At 43.1% G+C, this 22765-nt stretch overlaps 2 protein-coding genes and 1 long non-coding RNA gene across 4 annotated transcripts in view; 2 read left to right on the forward strand and 1 right to left on the reverse strand.

The window, feature by feature from the left end:
• Positions 1-825: 825 nt before the first annotated feature.
• csrp2 (cysteine and glycine-rich protein 2) lies at positions 826-7034 on the forward strand. 2 transcript variants are annotated; one of them, XM_023836765.2, is made up of 6 exons: positions 826-982; positions 2437-2555; positions 3706-3874; positions 4473-4602; positions 5589-5682; positions 6768-7034. In XM_023836765.2, the coding sequence occupies exons 2-6, from the start codon at positions 2444-2446 to the stop codon at positions 6842-6844; spliced, it is 582 nt and encodes a 193-aa protein (XP_023692533.1). In that variant the 5' UTR covers positions 826-982; positions 2437-2443; the 3' UTR covers positions 6845-7034. The 2 variants fall into 2 exon arrangements, with proteins under 2 accessions (XP_023692533.1, XP_023692534.1); XM_023836766.2 differs by lacking the exons at positions 826-982; positions 6768-7034 and adding an exon at positions 6508-6743.
• A 1043-nt stretch (positions 7035-8077) lies between these two features.
• zdhhc17 (zDHHC palmitoyltransferase 17) overlaps positions 8078-22765 on the reverse strand; it is a 30796-nt gene continuing 16108 nt past the window's right edge. Inside the window, exons 8-17 of the mRNA XM_072710139.1 lie at positions 22213-22338; positions 20007-20149; positions 19465-19567; positions 14669-14791; positions 13929-13991; positions 13544-13637; positions 12393-12476; positions 11895-12052; positions 10985-11079; positions 8078-10626 (exon numbers count right to left, since the gene is read on the reverse strand). Of these exons, the coding sequence (XP_072566240.1) occupies positions 10488-10626; positions 10985-11079; positions 11895-12052; positions 12393-12476; positions 13544-13637; positions 13929-13991; positions 14669-14791; positions 19465-19567; positions 20007-20149; positions 22213-22338 (1128 nt within the window). The 3' untranslated portion in view covers positions 8078-10487. The remainder of the gene's footprint in view (positions 10627-10984; positions 11080-11894; positions 12053-12392; positions 12477-13543; positions 13638-13928; positions 13992-14668; positions 14792-19464; positions 19568-20006; positions 20150-22212; positions 22339-22765) is intronic.
• LOC140588247 (uncharacterized) lies at positions 14770-16362 on the forward strand. Its single transcript, XR_011989605.1, has 3 exons — positions 14770-14844; positions 15251-15386; positions 15477-16362. It is a non-coding gene; the product is annotated as an uncharacterized lncRNA (long non-coding RNA).

The following is a 22765-nucleotide window of genomic DNA, read 5'->3' on the forward strand; positions in this document are numbered from 1 at the left end:
GTCATCTGAATGGGACCCAGAGTAGAATTTGAGTAAAGTGGCACTTTTCAAGAGGCGTGTTGATATTTATGAACATTTCTACCCAAAAGCCTCACTTCAGCTGACAGTAATAGTGTCTGGAGGGTTACGTTTGACTCTGATAAAGCATTCAGACCCACAATCCACTCCTGCATGAATTTTAGGAGATGGGCTAGCAGTAAGGGTACAGTGAATTACACGATCTTCAGTTGGTATTTTTTTTGTCTGTGACTTCTTTTTAAATTTATTTAACGTTTAATTGAACTTTCTACAAAAGTTATTCTGGCTACCCCTGGGTGAGGAGTCCCTAGTCGCCACATTGGCCCTTCTCAACCCCCCTGTAAGTACCGAATACTCAAATACATGGTGTATGGTGGATATGGTGTTTCCCCATATCACTAGGATTCACGAGTCACTAGAATTTCATTACACCTAGAACCCAGGTGTAAAATCCACATGGTATACACCACTAAGTGTTTCAGAAAGGGCGTCATCCACACAATTTGTTACACAGACAGTCACCAATATCGATACCTTCTTAAAACTTATTCTCGTTACATAGTTCACGTAACAGCACACTCTCAGTCCACAACCAGATAACATAATATCCGTTTAACATATACAGATACACTGTGATAGTACAAACCGCCCTGAATATAGCCAACTGAAATGTTACAAAGTTATTTTTTTACTTAATCCTGTAGGCCTACGTTGAAATGTGTTTTATGTGCTTACGTGTGATGCTGCTTATTAACAAGCATGTGTCATAGCAAAACTGAAGTTTTTGTTTTTTTAAAGATTTATGTGAAAAAGTCAAAGCCGTGGTGACGCAGAGTCTGAAGGCTTTCCTGCGGCTCGCAGAGCCAAACCCCTCCCTCGCCTTAAACTGGACGCCGTCCGCCACTTTGCCACTCATCCAGTCTCGGGAGGCGACCGGGACGCCGCTTCATCACCCGCCAGCAAAGTAAGGAGCTTTTTTGCACCCGAGTGGCGCTGAAAAGAGCCATGCAAACTGAGAGAGGTCGCCTGTGAACTGTCTGGCTGCTTCTCCAAGCCTCTCCGACGTCGCATGCTCACAACGCATGGAAATTCACTGGTTCGGCGTTACCAGCGCAGTCTGCACTGCCATCATCTGCTCTTAGAAATCTCTATTTAGTGCGCCTGATATCTATCTATTTCTCGTCGGATGTCTCGTTGTTATATATGGCTGTTCTGCGGTATTTATTGTACTGTTTTCCGTTTTTCGCAAAGTAAACAATTCAAACATCCATATAAATTCTGTACTACTTACCTGATCACTTTCGTGAGTCGCCATGATTTTTTAACGTGATTTTTAAAAATGTGGTTATTATAATTTATTTAGATTTCAAAACGAGGTTTTACGTTATTGCTATAGGTACATTGAATGGTGGTTACTTTGTCCTTCGCTTGATAACTAAAAACATTTCGAGTACAGCTAACTAAATACACTCGGTGGCGCGTGATGAATTTAGTCCCGACGGTAAATGCCGATGTTTTGGAAATCGGTCGTTTCATCGTGATTTAGGTCTAACCTAAAATGTTGACAGATATACTTGCTGTAATATTGTCTTAAATATTACATTGGTGACATTTGCTGAGTCATTTAAAACTTTTAAAATTTCAAGTTACATCGAAACAGTTCTGTGTACCTGCTGAGTCGTTTTCTGCTCAGTGCTTTTTAAAGTCAGACCAGAAATTCAAACGGCTGCTCTGACATGTTTCTGATATCATCTGAAAGTTATTACCAAAATCTGATAGAAGTGAAAAGGTTTCTGGGTGTTTATATAACAGTTCTCCACAGGTTTTTGTAAAGTGTCACATATTCATACTGTATGTGAAATTGAAAGGAGATGTAAGATCTCCTTGACAACGTCCTTCTCCGTTTGATCTTCTTAAATGTTACGCAATAGGAAACATGTAAAAGATGAATGACGTGTTGTTCTCTGCGTGCTTGACTAGTGATTCGCAATTACGTCTGTATGTGTAGAACAGCGAATATTTTGCCGCTTCCCAGTCGTTTAATTTGCTTGCCCACAGTTTAGACTAAACGGTTACGACATTCTTTTAATGAGTCCAAGATTTAACTATTGAGTCAGGTCAGTTTTCTGGAAATGTGTTAAGGTCAGTTTCATGTTAAGTGGTGTACGTGTTCCTTAACGAGGTTTGAATAATGCTCTTTGACTGAAATAGAAACTATTTGGTGTTGATTTGACTTAATTATGTTAATCAGATTTCAGTCTGATTCACAGAGCTCAGTGTGCTGAATTTCAACAAAACCATTCAAAGGATGAGGTAGTGTCACTGATAGGCTGCTTATGGTTAGGGAGTCACGGGAAGGATACAAACTTCCTTGTTTTGTTGTTAAAGACAATACCATATTTGTTTTTCTCTTCACAGAGCCAAAATGCCTAACTGGGGAGGGGGGAACAAATGCGGGGCCTGCCAGGGGACAGTGTACCATGCTGAGGAGGTCCAGTGTGATGGAAGGAGCTTCCACAAGTGCTGTTTCCTCTGCAGTGAGTGTGGTTTTGGTGACTATCATGAGAATGAAGTGTTATAGATGTCATCCATCCATCCATCCATCCATCCATCAATATGCACTCTGATACAACTTGCAGAAGATCTTTGTGTACTGAAATCAGATTTGTTGTATTGTCAGAAATTATTCAGTGTGCCTTTAAAGAACAAGTATAGTGGACTCAGATGAATAATGTTATTATAAAAATAAGTTATTTAATTGGTAGAACATTTGGATAATCTAGCTGATAGTCCATCCATTTTCACTAACCGTTTATCCAGTTGGCATGCCTGGAATCCATCCCTGGAAGCTGAAGGCATGTTATAGTGGCGTGTCAGTAGAACAGCTGTATTATATAATATGAAATTAAATAATGTATAAATATCAAATAATTCATTCTTAAATAATAATGAAATTAAATATTGCTCTTTCAAAAATAACTTATTATGGCTGTGACTGAAAAGTTAGTGTTTTGTTTAATTTTCATTAAATCAGTTATTATGAGTGTTGTTCTTACAGCAAACATCAGTTTGAGCTTTTTTTTATCTTGCTCTTGAGATGGGTTTGTCAGATGAAATCTTATCTTTGAACTGACCACCCCTGCTATTTACTATTGCTGATCACATTTGTGAATCTATGCCGGTATTGAGTGCTTGTATGTGGCAGTGGGACAGGGTGGGATCAGTGGCATGTGCTGATACGTGACTCTTAAGTCCCCTTGTCCATCTCCTTAGATGAACTGAGCAGTGTTTACAGCTGTGATCGGTAGGCTGTGGCAAATGCCAAAGGCTGTCTGACCTGGTGGCTGCTCTTGCACTTCTCAAAAAAAAGGTCTAGATGTTTAAGAAGGACACTTAACTTTACTAGGTCTTTGGAAAGTTATGCAAGATGAGTGTTCATTCATGTCCTTTTACACATTTTTCTTGACACGGACATTGACCGATTAATGGATACCCTTTGCCAGTTGTCAGTTTGTCTTGCATGATGTGATGATTTCTGGATGGTTTTGCTCACCTGAACATGTCAATGTGTTCTATGCTAAACAAAAATGATTTTACCATTTGTCTGACAATCTGGATAGAATAAATTCTAAAACAATCAAAACTATCTGGTTCTATTGCATTGTACAAGGTACTCTCTTGTTTTAGTGGTCTGCAGGAAGGGCCTAGACAGCACCACGCTGGCCATTCATGACCAAGAAATCTACTGCAAGTCCTGCTATGGGAAGAAGTATGGGCCCAAGGGTTATGGCTATGGTCAGGGTGCTGGGACGCTCAACATGGACCGTGGAGAAAGGCTTGGGATCAAACCAGAGCAGTGAGTGCCTTCCATGGCAACTATATCAAAATGGATTCTTATGTAAGATTTATTAGCTTGAAATGCTGAATGCTATATTGCTTTTTGGACTGTCTCATGGTGGATTATGGTGGTAGAACACTCCAGATTCAAAAAGGAATGTTCTCCAGGTTATCTTTGATGGCATTGTTTTAAAGCATCCAGTGAATTATTGTTCATATCCTTTGTTATCCACTGAAAAAACAACATTGGAGGGCCTCAAAGCTCATAGATCTGATGCTATAGGTTATGAGAGGAAAGTTTGTTTGCCCAAGCAGATCTGTGAGCTTACAGCAACTCCCACACTTATGAGGATGGAAGGCTAAGGCCTGCTGACTGACTGTTCTCTATGTCAGGTGGCTGTTATTATGAAAGAGCTCACTGTATAACATTAGCTCTAAGGTCACATCATGTTCTGAAAGACAATATGGTCCATTCATCTTACCACGGTTGCAGGAGGTAGTCATCCTTCCTTGTGCAGAACTATCTTTCGCTACCTAGACAACAGGCCCAGTACAAGACGTCAAATGATCTAGTTGTTTTTCTTTTCAGTGCTTCTTTTTTTTTCCTCCCTGTGTAGGGTTCAGGGTCATCGACCCACAACGAATCCCAATCCCTCTAAGTTCGCTCAAAAGTTCGGTGGCTCGGAAAAGTGTGCCCGTTGTGGGGAATCTGTATATGCAGCGGAGAAGATCGTGGGAGCAGGCAAGGTAATGAGGAAGAGGATGAGTGGGAACTAGCTCACACTTTCTCTCAGCAGGCCTAGTGTGATCTTATTCCTGTTTTTTGTTAATAAAATGTCACGCCCAATTTCTGTGCTTTAGTGTTTCCTAAACTACAGTTCAAAATTCTCCATTCCAAATAGATGCCGTTAAAAGTCTGCAGTCTGGTTCAGCAGATGTTTTCAATCTTTTTTGTCCTTGGATGTTGATGCAAATGTCACCTGGCTGAAACACCGGAGACTTGTTCTGGGCTGGGGGTGTCATTTTTGATGCCATTGTAGTGTTATAAATGAGGGTGAACATTACATTACATCCTACCCTGCTGTCGATAAGGAAGAGCACTTGTACTCTGGACTTTTCTTAGGGAAGCAAGTGCAGACACTGATTATGTTCTTTTTTTGGCAGATGGCATAGAAGACCTTATTTAGAAATATGTAATCCCGTAATTGGCCCAGAGGTCTGGTGCAACGTAACGGGCAAAAAATAATGAAGTTGTTTTACTTTGAACTCCATTTCCTGCTGTATTTTTGTGATTCCTGGATACTTTGTGTGTCGGCTTCCATACCTGGATTGTAAAACATTCCCATAACTCGCTCTGAGCCTGGAAAAAGGAAACTTCATTTCATGCTCCAAGAGTTTTACTAGATCAAGGAGGATGGTTAAAACCAGGATGCATGTTCTACCTCTGTAGTGCTGTTACTGAGATCATTATTTTGGATATGATTTTATGTGTAACATTTTATGTGTTTTTTTTTTTTTTTTACAATTTTTTTACAAGGAGTATTTTATACTTTTCCGTCCAACTAGGTTTAAAAGTGATGTTGCAGACACCTCAGTTATTGTAGGCTGTTTAGTCTCCACCCCAAATCAATACTTCCAGTGACACTGGCCCAGCAGGAAATGCAAATTTTAAAAGGATCATCTGTTTAAGATGATTTATTGATGTGACTCAGCTCTCGTTCTTCCATATGAAGCCCTGGCATAGGAACTGCTTCCGGTGTGCCAAGTGTGGAAAGAGCCTGGAATCCACCACCCAAACGGAGAAGGATGGAGAGATCTTCTGTAAAGGTGAGATTTCTATGCGTGGATCTTGCGGCTAATTTCCATTCACCTCTCAAAGACACTAGTATAGGCACGTGAAATGTTGCATGTTGATAGTACAAATATTAAGAACCATTCAGGGCATTAAACCATGGGCTCAGTAATGACTGATTTAGCTCTTGAGTTTCAAGAGAGCCTTTACTTAATTAGTGTGCATGTACTATGCTACATATGCATTTATGGTTTACTGACAAAAGAATGAGACACACATTCGGAGCAGGATGTCTTTTTCAGTGCTTGTCTAAACACAGAGAAGCAGTGTCTCACCATCCTGCAGAAAATATGTTTGGCTGTTGCAACTCACCATTAAACCACACCCTTGCTGGTGTGGTCTAAACATCAAACACCACTTGAGGATTTCTTGCTGGCCAGAATACTTGCACTCTGATAGACTACAGAAGAACTTTGTGTACCGAAATCAGATTTGTTGTATGATTGTTAGAAAGTATTTCTTGCTCATTTAAACAAGTACAGTGCACTTGGATGAGTAATGTTACTATAGAAATTAAGTGGTTAATTGGTAGAATTTCAGAATAATCTGGTAGATAGTCTATCCATTTGTGGTAGCCACAACATGGCAACAGAGTCTGGAGCCTGTTCTTGGAAGCACAGACTGCACTGATGCAGCTGACTCCTTGACAACATGTGTTTGTAATGTGCTATTTGCCTCATTTGTATGCTGTCGAACCTGGAGGAAAACACACACAAATGCAAACTCGACAAAGGGAGTCAGCAGCAGGAATCGCGCTACAGGTGTGAAGTCACAGTGCTGCCCACTGAATCTGATTTCAGGCGGCTTCAGTGATCTAGCAGCAGCGAAGAGGGCAACTCTGCTCCAAAAACAAGCATGAAGGGACTTTTGCAAGAAAATGCCATTAAACCAAACAGTTGACATTTTCTGAAATGAGGAAACAGACACTAGCCAGATCAAGTGATACCGTGCAGATGATGACCAAAATTTTTAGTGACACAAGCGCTAGACTTAAGTCTTTTTTTTTTTTTTGTGTGAACCTCTTAACACTGATACTTAACCAGCAGCTTTTCTATTGCAGCATGCTACGCTAAGAACTTTGGACCGAAAGGTTTCGGCTATGGTCAGGGTGCAGGGGCCCTCGTCCACGCACAGTGAATCTGCCCCTGAACACCGCGTACCACATACACGGCCCTCAGTCTCAGCTACGTCTATTTTATTACTGTCCAAAGCAGCGTTTGCCAGTGCCGTAGTACTTTCTGATGACATGCTTTGAGGATTGCTGTGTAAAAACTAGGCTGCCTATTTTCATATTGCAAATACAATAAAGCGTATGTATACAATTTTACACCCATGTGCCCTGAGGTACTTTCACACAGGAATAAATCACATCTATATTTTTTTGAGCAAACAGGTGAAAAATGCTACGAGAAGCAGCTGGCCGACAAGTGATTTAAGTCTATGGTCACTTAATGTGCTCACGTGACACATTCATCGCTATATAGGCAGAACCGATGCAAATTATTTCCAAGAGCAAAAAGTGGTCGTGGTTGCGTAGCTTTAAAAAGGGCAAATATGAATATAAATATATATCCCCCCATCAGTGGGGTAAGTAATGGTAGTTATGAATTGGACAACAAAGATGATTTCACACAGTAGATGTTCCAGGTAACAGGTGTGGAGTTTATTAAAAAAAAACAAAAAAAAGGCATAAGCCTTGGTTCAGTGTGTCCCCCCCTTCCCTCCCCACCACAAAGCCTTATGGGCAGGCGTGTCAAACGGGTGCATCTGGTGGGCCGTGCATTTCCAAGCTTTCCATTCCTCATCATTAACAGATCCAAACATACTAATGTAGGTTATTGGTTTGTACCGAATGAAAATGTTCAAATACAATTTTAACATGTTCTTTTAAAAGATTTATAATTAAGGGAGGATTCTGGCAGTTATAATCAGAATATACAAGGTCCACCGATCATCATTTTTGACAGACCTGCTTTTTAGTCTCCAACTCTAGTCCTGGAGAGCATCTGTCCAGCTCACTTTAGATGGCAACCTAATTATCTATCTCTGCAAGATTAGATTGTGTCCATAAGCAGTCAGTGACTTCATGTAATTGAGACAGAAACACGTTTGATTAAGATCACAGTATTTTTGATCACAGGACGGTACCTCCGAAAGGGCAGCGTTTGTTCTAAGCAACAGGAGACTGTTACATCGATGGGTATCTAATCCTGCAGAAACCATAATTAGGTTGGGTGGCTCAACACCAACCGTGAGCGGAGCTCTGTAGAACCAGGGCTGTGAGACCGTACTTCTGTAGATTAAAGCCTCTTAGAGATGTGGTCACAGGAGACGGTTTACAGTTATACATTAGTAAGAGTCCACACAACCTTTGCATTTGAGGACAGCTTTTATGAATACAGCCTGCTTATATCCAAAAGGATTCCTATGCGGACGGTCGAAAAATAACATTGCTAGGCCTCCTTTTTAAGAACACAACAGTGAATAGCAGTGTTACAACCCCAAAGCTTTGCCTTTAGGTCCTTTATACCAAAAAGGAAACACTGTCAAACCCTCTTTCATTAAAAGGAAAAAAAACTGGACTTTTTGTATATTTTATACATTTAAATGAAGTGTTTCATTATTAAAGCCATTAAAATGGTATCATGCCCAATATGGAATTAAGGTAATAGTCAAGGGCTAAGAGGCACTGTAAAAACATGAATCACTCATGTATTTTCATGTGGTGTTCCCACGTGAAGGGGCATGCGGATTCTTCCTAAGAGCTATCACATGCCTATCTTTAAAAAAAATAAAATAAAGAAAAACACACTGAATTGAAAATTGTCATTTGACCTCAACACAATGAGAACCAAAGAGCCAAGGTCAGAGGCTAAGTAAAAAGACTCCGCCCATTACAGATGACAGGAGCTTTTGTGCTGTCAGGGTCCAAAGGCTGGATCTGAAACCCGCGTGCGGCAGCCGGACGTTGGAGACGCGAAAAGGAAAAAAACGCTGCAGCCTGCTCTCGTAATTTCACATTATCTTTCCTCGCAGTTTATGCATCCAGCCACACGACAAACTCCAGAGATACAACATATAAAATCTATTTTTTTTTAAAAAAACAAAACAATTCTGTTATCCCCTGATATGGAACAGTCAAATAATTTACACCACGAAAGACGGTTTCCTGGCACTTGCAGAGACCAATGCTGCCCCTGAAGATACATGAAACTTGGGGATTGGAGGAAAAAAGGTATCGCAAAAGTACTCACACATCCACTATTTACAGAGACATGGCTCCCCTTTGGCTAGGATACACAGGACAAATGGCCAGGCTGCTGGTGAGCAGCTCTGCGGGATGGGAACACGGTATGGAAACGGGCTGGTTTCAAAGCATCACGCATGCAGTGTTCTCACAAGGTAAGATTCCTCAAGACAGCGGCGAGGAACATCGCCAAGCGCTAATGTCACAACTACGTCACGGCCTAAGGGAGACCGGATGAAATTCAGAGAGCAGCTTAAAACCCAACGGCGACGAAAAAATTTCACGGACGAAAAGAACTAACTAGCTCATTTATGTACAGATAGACAATCTTTACACTCGTTTAAACCTGTTGCTGCTGCGTAGATTCGGCTCGTATGAAAACAGAAGGTTAGCGGCCGCTGCTGCCCTGTCGCCCTCTGGTGACGTGGCCCGTCTTCTGTAAACGCAGAATTGGTATTCGGAAGGCCGGTTTGACCTGCTGTTTTAGCGGCAGGACGAAAAGCAATCAGTGCATCATATTAACAAATTAAACAGGGAAGAAATAATAATAGTAATAAAATATAAAAAAAAAACGGAAAGACTCCTTCCTGTAAAAAAATAACCATTATAACCAATAACCACTTTAACCATTCCATAAATCCCCCCTTTTCACTATTTCGGCGGCTTCCAAGTCTTTGAAAGACATGATCATGTATCCTCTAAACTACACAATGGCAATAATAAATATTAATGTTATTAAATACATATATATGCATTTATACAAATATATGTTCTGTTATTTGCTTTCAAACTATAGTTGTACTGGACCACATCCTCTATATAATTAATTACAATAAAACTTTACATGTACTACCGGTAACATGATCAACTCATCTATAAATAGCTTAAAAATAAATACTCATGTAGCTGTTACTCGGTGGTGGTATGGGTTCTTGCCTCCATAATCACAAACCGACTTTCACTCTCGCTTGTCCATAGGGGTCACCCACGCTGAGGTGTCCCAGCCGAAGTTTCTGATTCCAGACCCGCTCTCCCCTTCACACTATGGAGTGTTTCGTTTTCCTCATTTCCTCTGGAATCCGTTTTTCTGGGATTTTGAGGGTTTTATGGAACAGCTAAGCTTCAAGTATGAACCAAAAACGTAATACTCTTAACAAAACAGAAAATAATTTAAAGCTACATAAACAGAACCCATAAAGTGACAATGACGAAGGGAACAAAAAGGAAAAAACGTATTGCATGTCTTGAAATGTGAGATTCCCGTATGGAGGACAGATGAATCCCTTTATGCAAGCCTTCTCTTCTTATGCTTCCCCAACATAGGTGGCAGTCATACACTGTCCATGTCAGGAACCATGGGGTTAGGGACTCTGTGACAGTGGCCATGTGTCCTGTACGGTATGCGAGTGTTCCCCGGCAGATTTCAGTCATAGTGAAAGGAGATGATCCCAAAGGGGCATTCCCAAGAATGAACCCCTCCCCCCAAACCACCCTGCACTTCCGTGGGACCCTCTCCAGGACCTGTGCGGACCGCTACACCAACTGGTATCCCGAGCCGGACGTCTGGTCGTACTCGATTGTGTACTGCGCGGTCCAGTCCACGACCACCGGCCGCATCAGGCCACAGCAACGATACTCAAAGAAGTCGATGAGGTTCCGCACACAACCATGGCTGAAGAGGAACAGGACAGAACGGTAAGGATTAGTGACACATTCAGAGACACTCAGACCTGTGGGGACTCTCCACCCACACTGACCACTCTTTTGTACAATTCAATGACAATGGATGACATGTAACGTACTGGGAGAACAGCTCCTCTACACCCACGTGTCCATTATAGCCTAGGATCTTCATGTATCAATCTACTCATTTTTGGCACATTATTTTTCAGCTCAGGTCCTGGAGCCTCTTTACACCATAATTTGCTTTGACTGTGAAAGTTAATCCTGTTACTTTGCTCACGTTTGATACATTAAGACTTGAGGATATCTAAGCCCGTTACTCTTGCCCATAGTTGGCTTGTACTCACTTGAAAGGGCTCTCAATGGACGTGGTCGTGACTTTAAAGTGCTTGTATCTCCTGGCGTTCATACGCTCATTTGTGGTCACACCGAGACAAGCGATCTGAAACAGGAAAGCATGAGCAATGCAACACGTGTTCCAGGAGGTTGACCGAGTGATCGAAGGCTGGCAAGGCTGAGTGCAATCTTAAATACCTTCACCCAGCTTAAGCGCTGGCAACTTACAACCTCAACTCAAACAGAATCTCGTAAAGAGTTTACGGACAATGTGAGCTGAACCAGTAACTGCATACCTCAATGTTAGTAGTGCTTCAATGTGGAAATATATAATAACAACTGATATATTTGTCTAGTATTACTGATAACAGATGCCAATAACCAGGCCCGTAAGCAGAAATAAATTTAATGGGGTGTCTGGCAACCCTATCAATAGATCCCACCATGAATGTGTGTAGCAAATATATAAAATAATGCATGCAGTTAGACATCAGTGAATTAGCAACTTGGGAGACTTCTGTGTGGTGAATGAGCCAATAAAATCCCTCATTACTTTGCTATAGAAAATGGGGAATCGTCCAATGCAATCATGTCCTTTATTTTAATAGATAAAGTTTTTAGCTCCAGTGCTTAACAGTCTAAATATCAACTGGCAATATCGACCGAAACTGACACATCGGACCCATGCAGAGGTCTTGATTTTTAAAGAGCAATTAATGAATATACTGTGCATCTCTACTCAGAGTATTTTACAAAGACCCAAAGTCTGGCCTTAGTGCAACTGAAACTTCAGCTACGTTTTGCTGCTAAATGTGCTGGTGCATTTCTTCCCACTTCCTTCTGTGTAGAGAGCTCAGAATAGCCAATACCATGTTTGGCGACACGGGAAGCTCTAGCTGGGGTCCTCTGCTAGGCACTTACCTGGTACATCTGGCACATGATGAGGACGGCCACCCACATCAAGTGGAAGATGCTGTTGAGGAACATCCAGAACATCCATGGCGAACAGGTGGCGATCTGCGTGATGTAGGTCCAGAGGCCATCCTTGGAGTAGCTAGTGGCACAGTGGATCCTCCAGTCTAAGAGCGAGGCGGCACCAATAAAAAGAGCAAATCAATGTGGGTCTCCCAGAACCATGACACACACTGTTCAGGAGACCAGCCAGGCTCAATCCAGCATTCATACACACGTCATGCCGTCTACAGAGCAACTGCAAATTACTGGCCTTCATCCAACTTCCTTTGATTGTTGCACTTATATATCTTGCCCACAAATTAGAGTTTGTCATTTACCAGCTTCAAGGCAAGGACCAGGACCGATTTAAATGCAGATCCACAAGCCTGAGTGATAATTACGGACTAGTGAACGACACTCGCCTCGAACCACGATTTGCCAAATTGAGAAAATGCTGAAGCTTACAGCAGATGCAGCCGTAGATCATCCAGCAGATCATGCAGAGCAGAAAGAACAAGTATCCCATGAAGTAGCGGTGATTTCCACTTCCTGGGTGCAGCACAAGAAACAGGGCTGAATCACATGTCGGACCCCCCCCCCCCACCCCAACTGCCAAACCCAGTCCCAAATTCATCATGGGAGCAGGTGAGATATGCAGCGTTTCCTTGCCGAGATCCAGCAGCTGTCGCACAACCACGTGCCTGAGATTCTGAGTGGGAGTGACATGGTCAGGTACTTAAATTACTCAGCTTTAATATTTAAATTACTGCTTGTGATACTAATTTACTATTGGTACCAATTCTTATTTCCATTCCAGTAAAAGTGGACTTTGGTGTGTGCATGTGTACATCCCCATACGTGTCACAAGCCCCGTTTAATTTACACACACAGAATCACATGTGCAGGCATGTTCTGTATGTCTAACACACCCTTCCCCATTTGAACACCTAAATGTATCACTTCCCAATTGAATAAACCTTATATACCTAGATATTGCACTATGGTGTGTCTGAGTATTCTAATGTCCCCTATTGATATCACATCAAAACAACATCAAGTTTCTTGGCAACACAAAACGTATCAGCAGCCTGTCAGACCTATAAGAACGTCTTCAGAACAGACAATAGGCTATAACCCTTCAGAAGCAACTATATTAAGTCTGTCTCCCAGTGCTGACTCACCTTTCCTGTCTCCCTCCCCTCCCCATTTCCCATGGACACCTGTCCAAACAAGAAAACAACCCCCCCAGGGGGACCCTCCACTGCCGTGTCTGTCATGTGACTCTAGATCCGCACGGGCCTCGGGCAGCGAGCCACCGTCAGGCAGGCCAGTCCCTTACACCAGGCTCCAGCTGTCTTCTGGGTACTAGAAGTGTGAACATGGCAGACAGGCTCCTGCTCATTCCCCTGCCGTTAAATTGAATTTCAGACTCTATCCAACGGAATTTTCCGGTGCGCTAATCCGCCCTGAAGGGAGTTATTCTCTGCCTCCAGCCATGTGCTACTGCTTAAACTGGAATTCACCCCCAATAATAAAGCTGTTTATTTCTCTGGGGAAAGTGGGGGGCATCTGCATCTGATGCAGCAGGGGTTAAAAGCCACATTCGGGATACATACCCACACAGTTGCCCACCCAGGGACAGTGGTGGTCGAACTTGGCGATGCAGCGGTTACACACGGCACAGTGTTTGGACCTCACTGGCTTCCGTATCTGCGGGACGCATTTTATGAGGGGAAATCAGTTTGCCTCACATTCATGGGGCCGCTGCTGCAAATTAGCTCCCAGTATGAGGTAATGCGACTAACAGCATTTAATGGAAGCAACAAATTCAGTTGATCGTGACAATTCTAAATACATACCTCGTTATTTCCAGAATAAAACCAGACATCTGAACAATTGTGCCAAGTACTACCCACAAAAACTCAGCAATTTGGAATATTTATAGATTAAATAATGAATGAGATGTTTTTTTTATAATTTTGTAAAAATTATGATTGTTACCAGGCAGGTGCTGCAGAATATGCTCAGGTCTAGATTTCCTGTTTCTGCTAATTCAACAATGGTCTGCAAAAAGGAAGGAAGAGAGTTAGGCAGACCCCAAACATACAGCTCTGCCACGTTGTCCCTGTACAACAGTGCAATTCGAAAACATCCACACCACTAAGGCACAAAACCACAGTTAAAGTTTAAACTCTGGCCGTAATTAAATTAAGCTGCTCGACAACTTCACAAAGCTGCCTGTCATGGCTTCACTTCACTGAAGTGGTGCCCTTTGAAATCCATAGTCTCGGCCTGGGTTATCGGTCCGCTGCGCCACTAACTATCACCATGGAAACCACAGCGCTTTCAGGGTAAGTGTGGTTACTGGAGTAGCAGTTCTGACCAGAGGGGGACACTGATAGAATCTAGTCATGCACAGGGGTGTGCCAAAACATGTGTGACCACACCCAAGGCATCAGGATTTATGAGGATAACGCTATTTATAGTCTGTCATTAGTGCAAACCACTGGGATGTATGCAAGAACTATAACATCAATATAGCGAATTAAATGACAGGTTTCCATTTTTACTGCTAACTTCAAACATAAAGCCATGTGTTGATAAAAAGACTTGCGCTAATAAGTAAAAATGCCACCCATATGGATGTACTTGAGAAGATAGCTTCTCAAACCAATTCTATGTTTCATCAGGCTGAAAATTATACACTGCATTTAGCTGGAGAAGGGCAATGTGGGTCGTACCTTCTTCTTCTGCTCCTCTGAAGCTCTGATGATCCCGGGATCAGATTTCCAAGACTTGCCAAAGTTGTAGAACAGAGCGGCGCTGGTCAGGAGGAAGGGGATGTGGATCGTCACCAGAGGCAGATGTGCCGTTCGTTAAGGACCCGTGTTTCTAATGAACTTTGCTTTGCCAGAAGGTAAGGGAGATGACACAAAGGCCCAACACCTGCATATGTAAGCTCCATATAGCAGGGAAACTGGAGAACACACTATACCAGGGGTTCTGAAAACATTTTGATCAAAGGCCTACATCATTCGAATCATAAGAAGCGTCATCAGCTGCGTCCAGATTAACTTGCAATTCGGCCCGCATCCAGACCCCTGCACTAGACACTAGACACCATAACAGCTGCAACACGTGTGCATCTCCGCACGTCCCACTGCAGCTCACACTTCAGTTCGCTTCTGCCCTGTGACTCCAACCGTAAACCATCAGCATCAGCCTAAGTAACAGAATGGGTTATACGGAGGCTAGATACAAGCAGCCAAGGGCCAAGTCTGACAGCCCTTTGCAAATTTACTGCATTACTCCTCTGCTGTTAGGTTCAGCCACCAAGGTAAACTGAAGTGGAGAGCCAGGAGACAAGGCCCAGCTCTGACGGGGTTAGACAGCTCGAGTGACACTGGCCCACGAGTGAAGATGACATCATCCAAAGAGGTTCCACACATACCATTTGGGGTAATTACAAAGCAGCACTGTAGAACGAGCGCTGTGTTTACATTTCGTTTCGAATAGCACATCCAACACACACTGTAACTTTCTCCACAGGATGCAGACTTTTTAGAGACTGTGATATCACCCAGTTGGACACCGAAGAAGACCTTATGTGATTCAAACCTAAAACAAAGTCACAAAATCCCAGTACTGCACTAACAATTAGAGTAATTACCAGATATTTCAGGAAGTATGCCAACAACTGGAAACCCTTATGTAAGTTGATGTACATCACTGTAGAGATCAGGAAGGCACTATTCTATCTGGTTAAAGGAATTAATGGGGATGCAACCTAAGCAGAAAAGAAACTACAAAGAGAGACAAAACAGTGGCTTAACAGAAACTCAAACCCGATATATACAGTATGCTCAACAGCAGTCTTGACGTTACGCCTTCTCCTACAGGGAAATACAGGGTTCCACTAAAACGTGTTAAGAGAAGCATTTAGTGGTTAGCAGTACCAGAAGACATAAATTAGCTTTGTGGTACAGAAACCCCTTCATCACAACTGTAATTAGTGGGATCCCACTCCCCACCCATCCCAGACAGACTAATATATCACAGAACAATTCGTACTGAACTGTACTTTGCTCAGTTCTGGGCAGTTAATGCACACTAAGGAACCCTCACAAAATAAGTACTGAATGCATCGCGTGAGTGTTGTGGGTCTGAATCCTGGCTGTATGTGATGTGATTACAGTCCCATTGTTATTCACCGAATTTATTGACTGCTGAATGGTAGTGGTGGCTCATAAAATGCACCCTATGTCTAGAAAAGAAAAGCTTAAACTGCAAAACAGGGCACAGACAATGTTGACGTGGACCACATGCTACATTTCCAGGTAATAAAGATTTGATCTTGCCAACGTGACCAAACACGCTCTGTTGTTCAAGCTGAACAAATCTCAGATTTTGCCTGTCCTTGTGCAGAGAGCTGTGTCAAAGACCACATAAGTCAACGCAAGTCTTTTTTTTTAAATATTAAATGTCCTTTTACCTCTTAAGTAAAACAGCTGTTTCTTGAACAATTGGGAACAAACCTTCAAGAGAAATGAAAAACAACACTGCTGCTTAATGTTTGCTTTTGACGTGGCCCAACTCTGATGGGGAGGGACCCGTTACATAAGGACACAACAGCCACATGCCTACTGGACAGTTATTTAATTTCCTTAAACTGGGGCAAAGTGCATTTGGTGCTCTGGCTGAAGTTACTGATAGCCAAAAACCTCAGAGCTGCAGGGGAAAGTTTATGGTGATTGTGTCATCACCAGCTACATGTCGTAACTTAATGTCAAAACAGGAGGACAAATCCATTAGAAGAGAAGGTGGGTGTTGTAAAGCCTGTTCTGGAACGTTCCTTGTGTAAGTATTTTCTGTCTCACCACCACTCCAAAAATGCTTTTGTAATAAGGACTCTCTCACCATAATGTTATGCTGATTACCTCAATAAACAAAATGAGATACACAGTACCAGTCAAAAGACTGGACACACCTACTGAAAATCATTTGTTTTTCAACAAGATAATGACCCTAAGCTACCCCTTCAATGCCCTGAGGCCTTTTATTGTACAGTGAATAAAACAGACAAATGCATTAAAAGCAGGTGTGTCCAGACTTTTTACTGGTACTGTAAAGAGGTGCAAAAACACAACTGAAAAGTACAGTCAAGCTCATATTTATAAACGAATACTGGTAGAAAACATACAGGAAACAAAGATCTCAATGGAACTGATCCAAAGGCCACTAGGCTTCCAGAAAGGTAAGCAGTAGGCCGGGGGGGGCGGTGCGAGAGCTCCCCCCATCCACGCTGGAGAGCGACCGCAGACACAAACTCCAGACAACAATGGCTGTCCCCTAGCCAGCCAGGTCATTTTTAAACTCTGCTCAGGTCACGGCTCCACTGCGGAGACCTTCCCTTTCGGGGCCATCGAGCGACTGGGGGCCCGCAACAAGCCGCTGCGGAGTAATCCTCCAGAAAACCACCAGCATTCATGACCAGGTCACCAAGGACGGGAACTCCATGGGAGACCTTCTGGGGACCAGCGGACGGCCCCATCTCGTTAGAGACTCATGGGGAGAGAATCGCCAAGGCTGGGACAGGGTTCACATGCGTGCAGCTACACATATGCCAAACAAGGGCCACCACAGCAAGCTGAAACATCAGGTAATTAGGCCGTTCCGTTGGAGCCGTTTAATGCCAGATAATGACACGTGGGAGGAATTCAACCGCAAAGATCCATCTGTGATGAGCTACTGGCAGAGAGCCCTTCCATCAAAAGCAGATCAAAGGGCTGTCCTTTCTACTGTGTTCTATTAAAAGTAACGATCTTTTGTATTATAGCGCCCCGCCCGATTTGTCAGCAGAGCAGAGCCAAAAGCACCTGAGACAGTGCCGCACCCCCCTGGATTAGTCACAAGACACCTCCCGAATGGGCAGCAAGGAGAAGTTAACCTTAATGGCAGGAGTCCAGGTAAAGCACATCATACAGACCTAATGCAACTGGCACCCACGTCTGGACCTGTAATAACCAGAGAGGAGATTCCAGTCGGTCAATCAGAACCTGGCACCGCCCAGAGAAACACAAGCGGCCAATGGGAAGCTCTGCTGTGTCCCACCTGACTTGTGAGTTTGCTCATACTTCGCCATATTGCACACACAGGCTACAGGCTGTTAGCATGATTGATTTTCTTTAAGAGAAAAGTCAACATAAGTAGAACATTTTCTCTGGAGATATCAGAAGACATTGGCCTGTTCAGGCAGCCAACCGCATTAGGCATGTAGCTACGCTGCTCTTACAGAAAGACACTTAAAATCTGATTGAATTCTTGACCAAGGTGGTGTCAAGCAGTGCCGTGACATCTAGAGATGAACTGTATGTTTAAGGACTTGATGATGGTTCCTCTTCACCGCCCCCCCACCTGAGGCACGACCGTGCCCAACCAGCCTCCCCAAGCAGCTCAGTGTCCCTCACATGTTCACTATTCCTGCTCTTTGATCCAAGCTGTAAGCTTCCTTCTGGTGGTCACGCCCTGGTCCTGTTTGGATAACAAATCCCTCGTGTCGCTCAGCTCTTGTGCCTTTTTGGAGACTCAGGAAATGTGATATAGCGCTGATCATTTGGGGACAGGCACGCCTCAGACAGAACTAATCAAATCGCACAATAATCCTGATAGTGCTTTTGTGGTAATGTTGTAGTTCAGACCATTAAAAGGATTAAGGGATCAAGGTTAAATAGACTGAAGATGTCATTACATTAAGAGAAGCTTTTCACACAGCATACACTCTTTTCGGATAATGTTTCGTGAATTGTAAATATTCATGCCAGATAATTGCCGTAATTATCAGTAATATTCTGGCAGTTTCTATTAATCTCTAAGCCTTCAGAGTTTGGAACCGTCACGTAAAACAGGTGTGTGTGTGTGTATATAAAACTTACATCAGTTTTTGTGGCACATTCAGCTCTTAAACAGTCCTCAGTACAAACCTCAAGTTCAAATTTAACATGACTGGAAAGCAGATGTACATTTCACTATGGGTCACTGAGGGAAACGGGGCAGTGCGGCTGCTGGCAGGGGTGGGGGTGGTCGCCGATTAATTCTGCAAATGCTGCAACGCACACCAGCTAATTAGGTGAGAGCAGATGGTGAAGAGGCCTTCTGTCTGCTCTACAGGGTCTGCTTTTAGGGGGCAGAACTCACAAATTCCTGCAATGACATCTTAGTGGTCTCTGGACAGCAGATGGACCTGCATCAAACTTCTTTCCATCCATCCTTGCCTTTCCCCATAACGACCTACCTTCTATCAATGCCAGAAATGGTCTAAGTTCTCCTTTCATAAGCCATAGCTTAAAGACCAGAGAACCTAAGCTAGGGGTGACTGTACCTTCTCATTGGTTTAACCTATAACTATACATTCATGATCTGGGTTTATGTAAAATGACAACTAATTTTAACATTCCCGGTCCTTGAATATAGCAAGTCTGGCAGGAATAAGGCGGCACGCACAGCAGAAGATCACCAGTTAGCCCAGAATAAAAAGGATATCGTTCCAAAACCAGAAGAACCAGGTGACGTACATCCAGAACTTGGTGGCCAGGTAGATACCCAGGGGCAGAGCACTGTGCATGGAATGATCAAAGAAGGACCTGGGAATTAAGGGCACAGAAAAAGAGGATTACCTATTGAAGGCCTCCTCTCCGGTTCACCAGTGCTCTTTGCGTAAGCCTCAGAACAGCACTACGCCCCAAATCTGCACCCCCATTTCGCCATGCTATGTGAACAGCCCCTTCACAAGGAAATCATACCACACGCAATGAGCTAATGCAGCTTTGCCACATAAAGCAAATACAAGTTTACATTGTACACTTTTACCATTATAACACAGTAGGGTCCCAAACAGACAGCACATTTATCATTACAAATACAACAAATGATGCATCCCTAAAGCAATGTAACACAAGCTCGATCATGCCATTGGGCTCCTGTAAACAGTCTTCACCAAATGGCTACTTCATGTGCCCATATCTTGGGCTCTCTGAGCAATGTCATGACGAGCTCCTACACGAGCTGGCACCCAAGACGTACTTGGAGAGGAACTGCACCGTGATCCACACTGCAGCGTACATCAGCCCTTTGATGAGCCAGGAGTCAATGTTCAGGTCGGCGATGAAGCCCACCAGCCAGATGACCAGGAATGGGGTACCCAACATCACTTTCTGCCGGAAGTCCTGAAAGACAGAGGGCAAGGGTCAAACGTAGGTAGACAGCTCACAGAAGTAAGGAGAATCAGACCGCAGACAACTCCATTCATCCAAAGACATCACTGTGGTACGTGTGTCTTCCTGGGAAGTATTAATAAGACTAGCCGTCTTCTGCAAGGACATTACCAGCATTTAACCTTCTCATCCATGGACATGACACACTGAGTCAAAGTAGCCAGGGTATGCTACTTAGTTGGCGTTAACCTTCATAATTGTTCAGCAGATTTTATTGCTCTACGAAATCCATTTCTCCATGACGTCTGCACAGTTCTGGGAAGCTCCATATGAAACACAGGAATACAAGTGCCCTGAGGAGATCAATGCACAGATTCCTCCACCTAGGTGGAATCTGCAGTTTCGGGCATTACGGCCATTGACGTTTTTAAGTGTGAGAGCTCCAGGGCGATTTCAGACGGCCTTGAGTTCATGGAGGACGAAGAAAAAGCCTGTATCCAGATTGCAGGGACGCCTGAGATTATCAGGCTACGTCTGATATGGAAAGAAATGGTCAGAAACATCTGAAACAGGTTTCTTCACATTGTGACCCTGTCTATTTCATTTTTAAGAGTTTAACATGTTGACTTCTCAAAAAAAATATCCATCTGAAATACAATTTGCATGTGGTTAGAGATGCTTATGCTTCAGGAGTTTCTCAAAATTTTTGCATGCTTATCTTTGTACGTTTTAGAGTTGAGCCATATGAGATCCATATCTACGGTTTAGACCTACAATCATTGACTTCATATATAAAAAAGACACAAACAAATCAAGAGCTTGGCTTTAAGTAATAACAGATTAGTTCAAGCTAATCACCGGAGCCACTGCCAGACACTGTGCACAGAACACCAAATTGAGCGTTTGCATCTCCCACGTCAACGAGCAAACAACAATTTCTTCACAAAGGAGCATTTTCCACTTAGTCTGGGATTCTTTACAAAGACATTGCAGCTCCAGTACTAACATATCGGTCATACTGAGCTGTGGACTGCAGCCAGCCCACACAGAGCTAATTCGCCGAATGGTTCTCAGTGCAACTCCAACTACATCCAACCGAAATTCAGCGCTGTGTGTAAAACACCAATTCTTACATCTACATTTAATTGCTGTGCTGTTGTTTTCAATCTTACCTATTTAAACAGCTTGATATTTCAACAGGGTAATTGAGGTTAATTACCTTGCACCAGGCACAGCGGCAGTGACTTAAATGACTTGGGTTATGACTCCATGTATTTAACCACAGCACTATATATAGTCCCTGTTATTTTTATGATGCTATTTATTGTTTTGCAGACGCTGCTATTCAAATAGGCTGATGCAGCTTTTAAAATATTTTGTTGAATCCGATATATTACTGGAAGAACCTGGATGTACCTTGTGTGTGTCGCTGCAGTGGCCATCAGAGACCATGAAGAGCAGCCGTTTGGGTCACAGCTGTCACTACGGGCATTCAGGGTGCAGAGCAATTGCCCCACTGCCACCCTAATGTCGCAACCCAACTGGACTCTTAAATCACCCCCAACTACCTCTGATGCTAAAGGCACCATGTTTATCACACCACTCGAGCACCTAGTGTACTTTTCAATCTATTCACTTAACTTGATCACGTTCATGAATGCATTTTCCTATGTCATAGTCTTGTTTGCTGTTGTTTACAAGCCTTGACACAGGGAAATGTCCAATAATTCCCATGTACTTCTATATCTGTGCAAATAGCAAATAAAGAGTATTTATCAACACCAAGAACACAAACATCATATGTGCATTCTTGGCAAGAAAATAAAACTTGGAATCATGAGATTGTTCTTGTTGGCAAGGTGGCACCCTTTATATCTGGGGCTGGGCAAGAACGACATTCGCGGATTTTTTGTTCATGAGTATTGGAGTTTTACTCCAGCAGTGGAAGATGACGTCAAACAGGTATGTGAGAAGACTGGTCAAGTACGCATACTGATAAACACCCAAAGTCTCAGGTCAATTCAACTATGCTTCAGATCCCCCCCCCCCCTTCGTCTACATACTCCGCTCCACACCTTGTCCGCTTTCAGCCTCTTCAGGTAGGATGGGCTGTCGTAGCCCTTGGCCTGCCGAGCTTCCTGCAGATGGTTCATCATCCAGGCGTTCTTCCTCTGCTTGGCCAGGTCCAGTGCTGTCTCCCCCTGGACACACACACACAAACACACACACACACACACACAAACAAACACAAACACACACACACGTTAGTAACAGCAATCAGAGCTCTAAAACCTCTCATGGCTTTCACTGTGATACCAAGGCTGACTAAATGCTAGGGTTGGGAATCACTTTTCCCGATACTGGTGCTACAACGACACTTTTTAACACAGAGCCGGTGGCTAACAGGTGCCTGAACTGAGAGAGAAGAAAAAAAACAGAGGAAAGCCTACGACATAAAAGGACGCCTTTTTTATTTCTAAGGCAAATTTGCACTTCAAATTGAACACTATATTAACTTAACACCTTAAATATATAAATATAAAGCTGAGGTGTTCCCCTCTTACACAGTTAAAGATTAAACACTACAGGTCCCGATATCAGAATGCTTTCCAGTGAAACACCGGCACG

This window comes from Paramormyrops kingsleyae, chromosome 1 (genome assembly GCF_048594095.1).
Source record: "Paramormyrops kingsleyae isolate MSU_618 chromosome 1, PKINGS_0.4, whole genome shotgun sequence".
NCBI lineage: Eukaryota > Metazoa > Chordata > Actinopteri > Osteoglossiformes > Mormyridae > Paramormyrops > Paramormyrops kingsleyae.

What these genes read in the sequence shown, in the direction of transcription:
- csrp2 (XM_023836765.2), top strand. Translation starts at nt 2,444, where the DNA reads ATGCCTAACTGGGGAGGGGGGAACAAATGCGGGGCCTGCCAGGGGACA. An exon ending in CAAGTGCTGTTTCCTCTGCA is followed by an intron (nt 2,556 to 3,705) that starts GTGAGTGTGGTT and finishes CTCTTGTTTTAG; the next exon opens with TGGTCTGCAGGAAGGGCCTA. An exon ending in AGATCGTGGGAGCAGGCAAG is followed by an intron (nt 4,603 to 5,588) that starts GTAATGAGGAAG and finishes TTCCATATGAAG; the next exon opens with CCCTGGCATAGGAACTGCTT.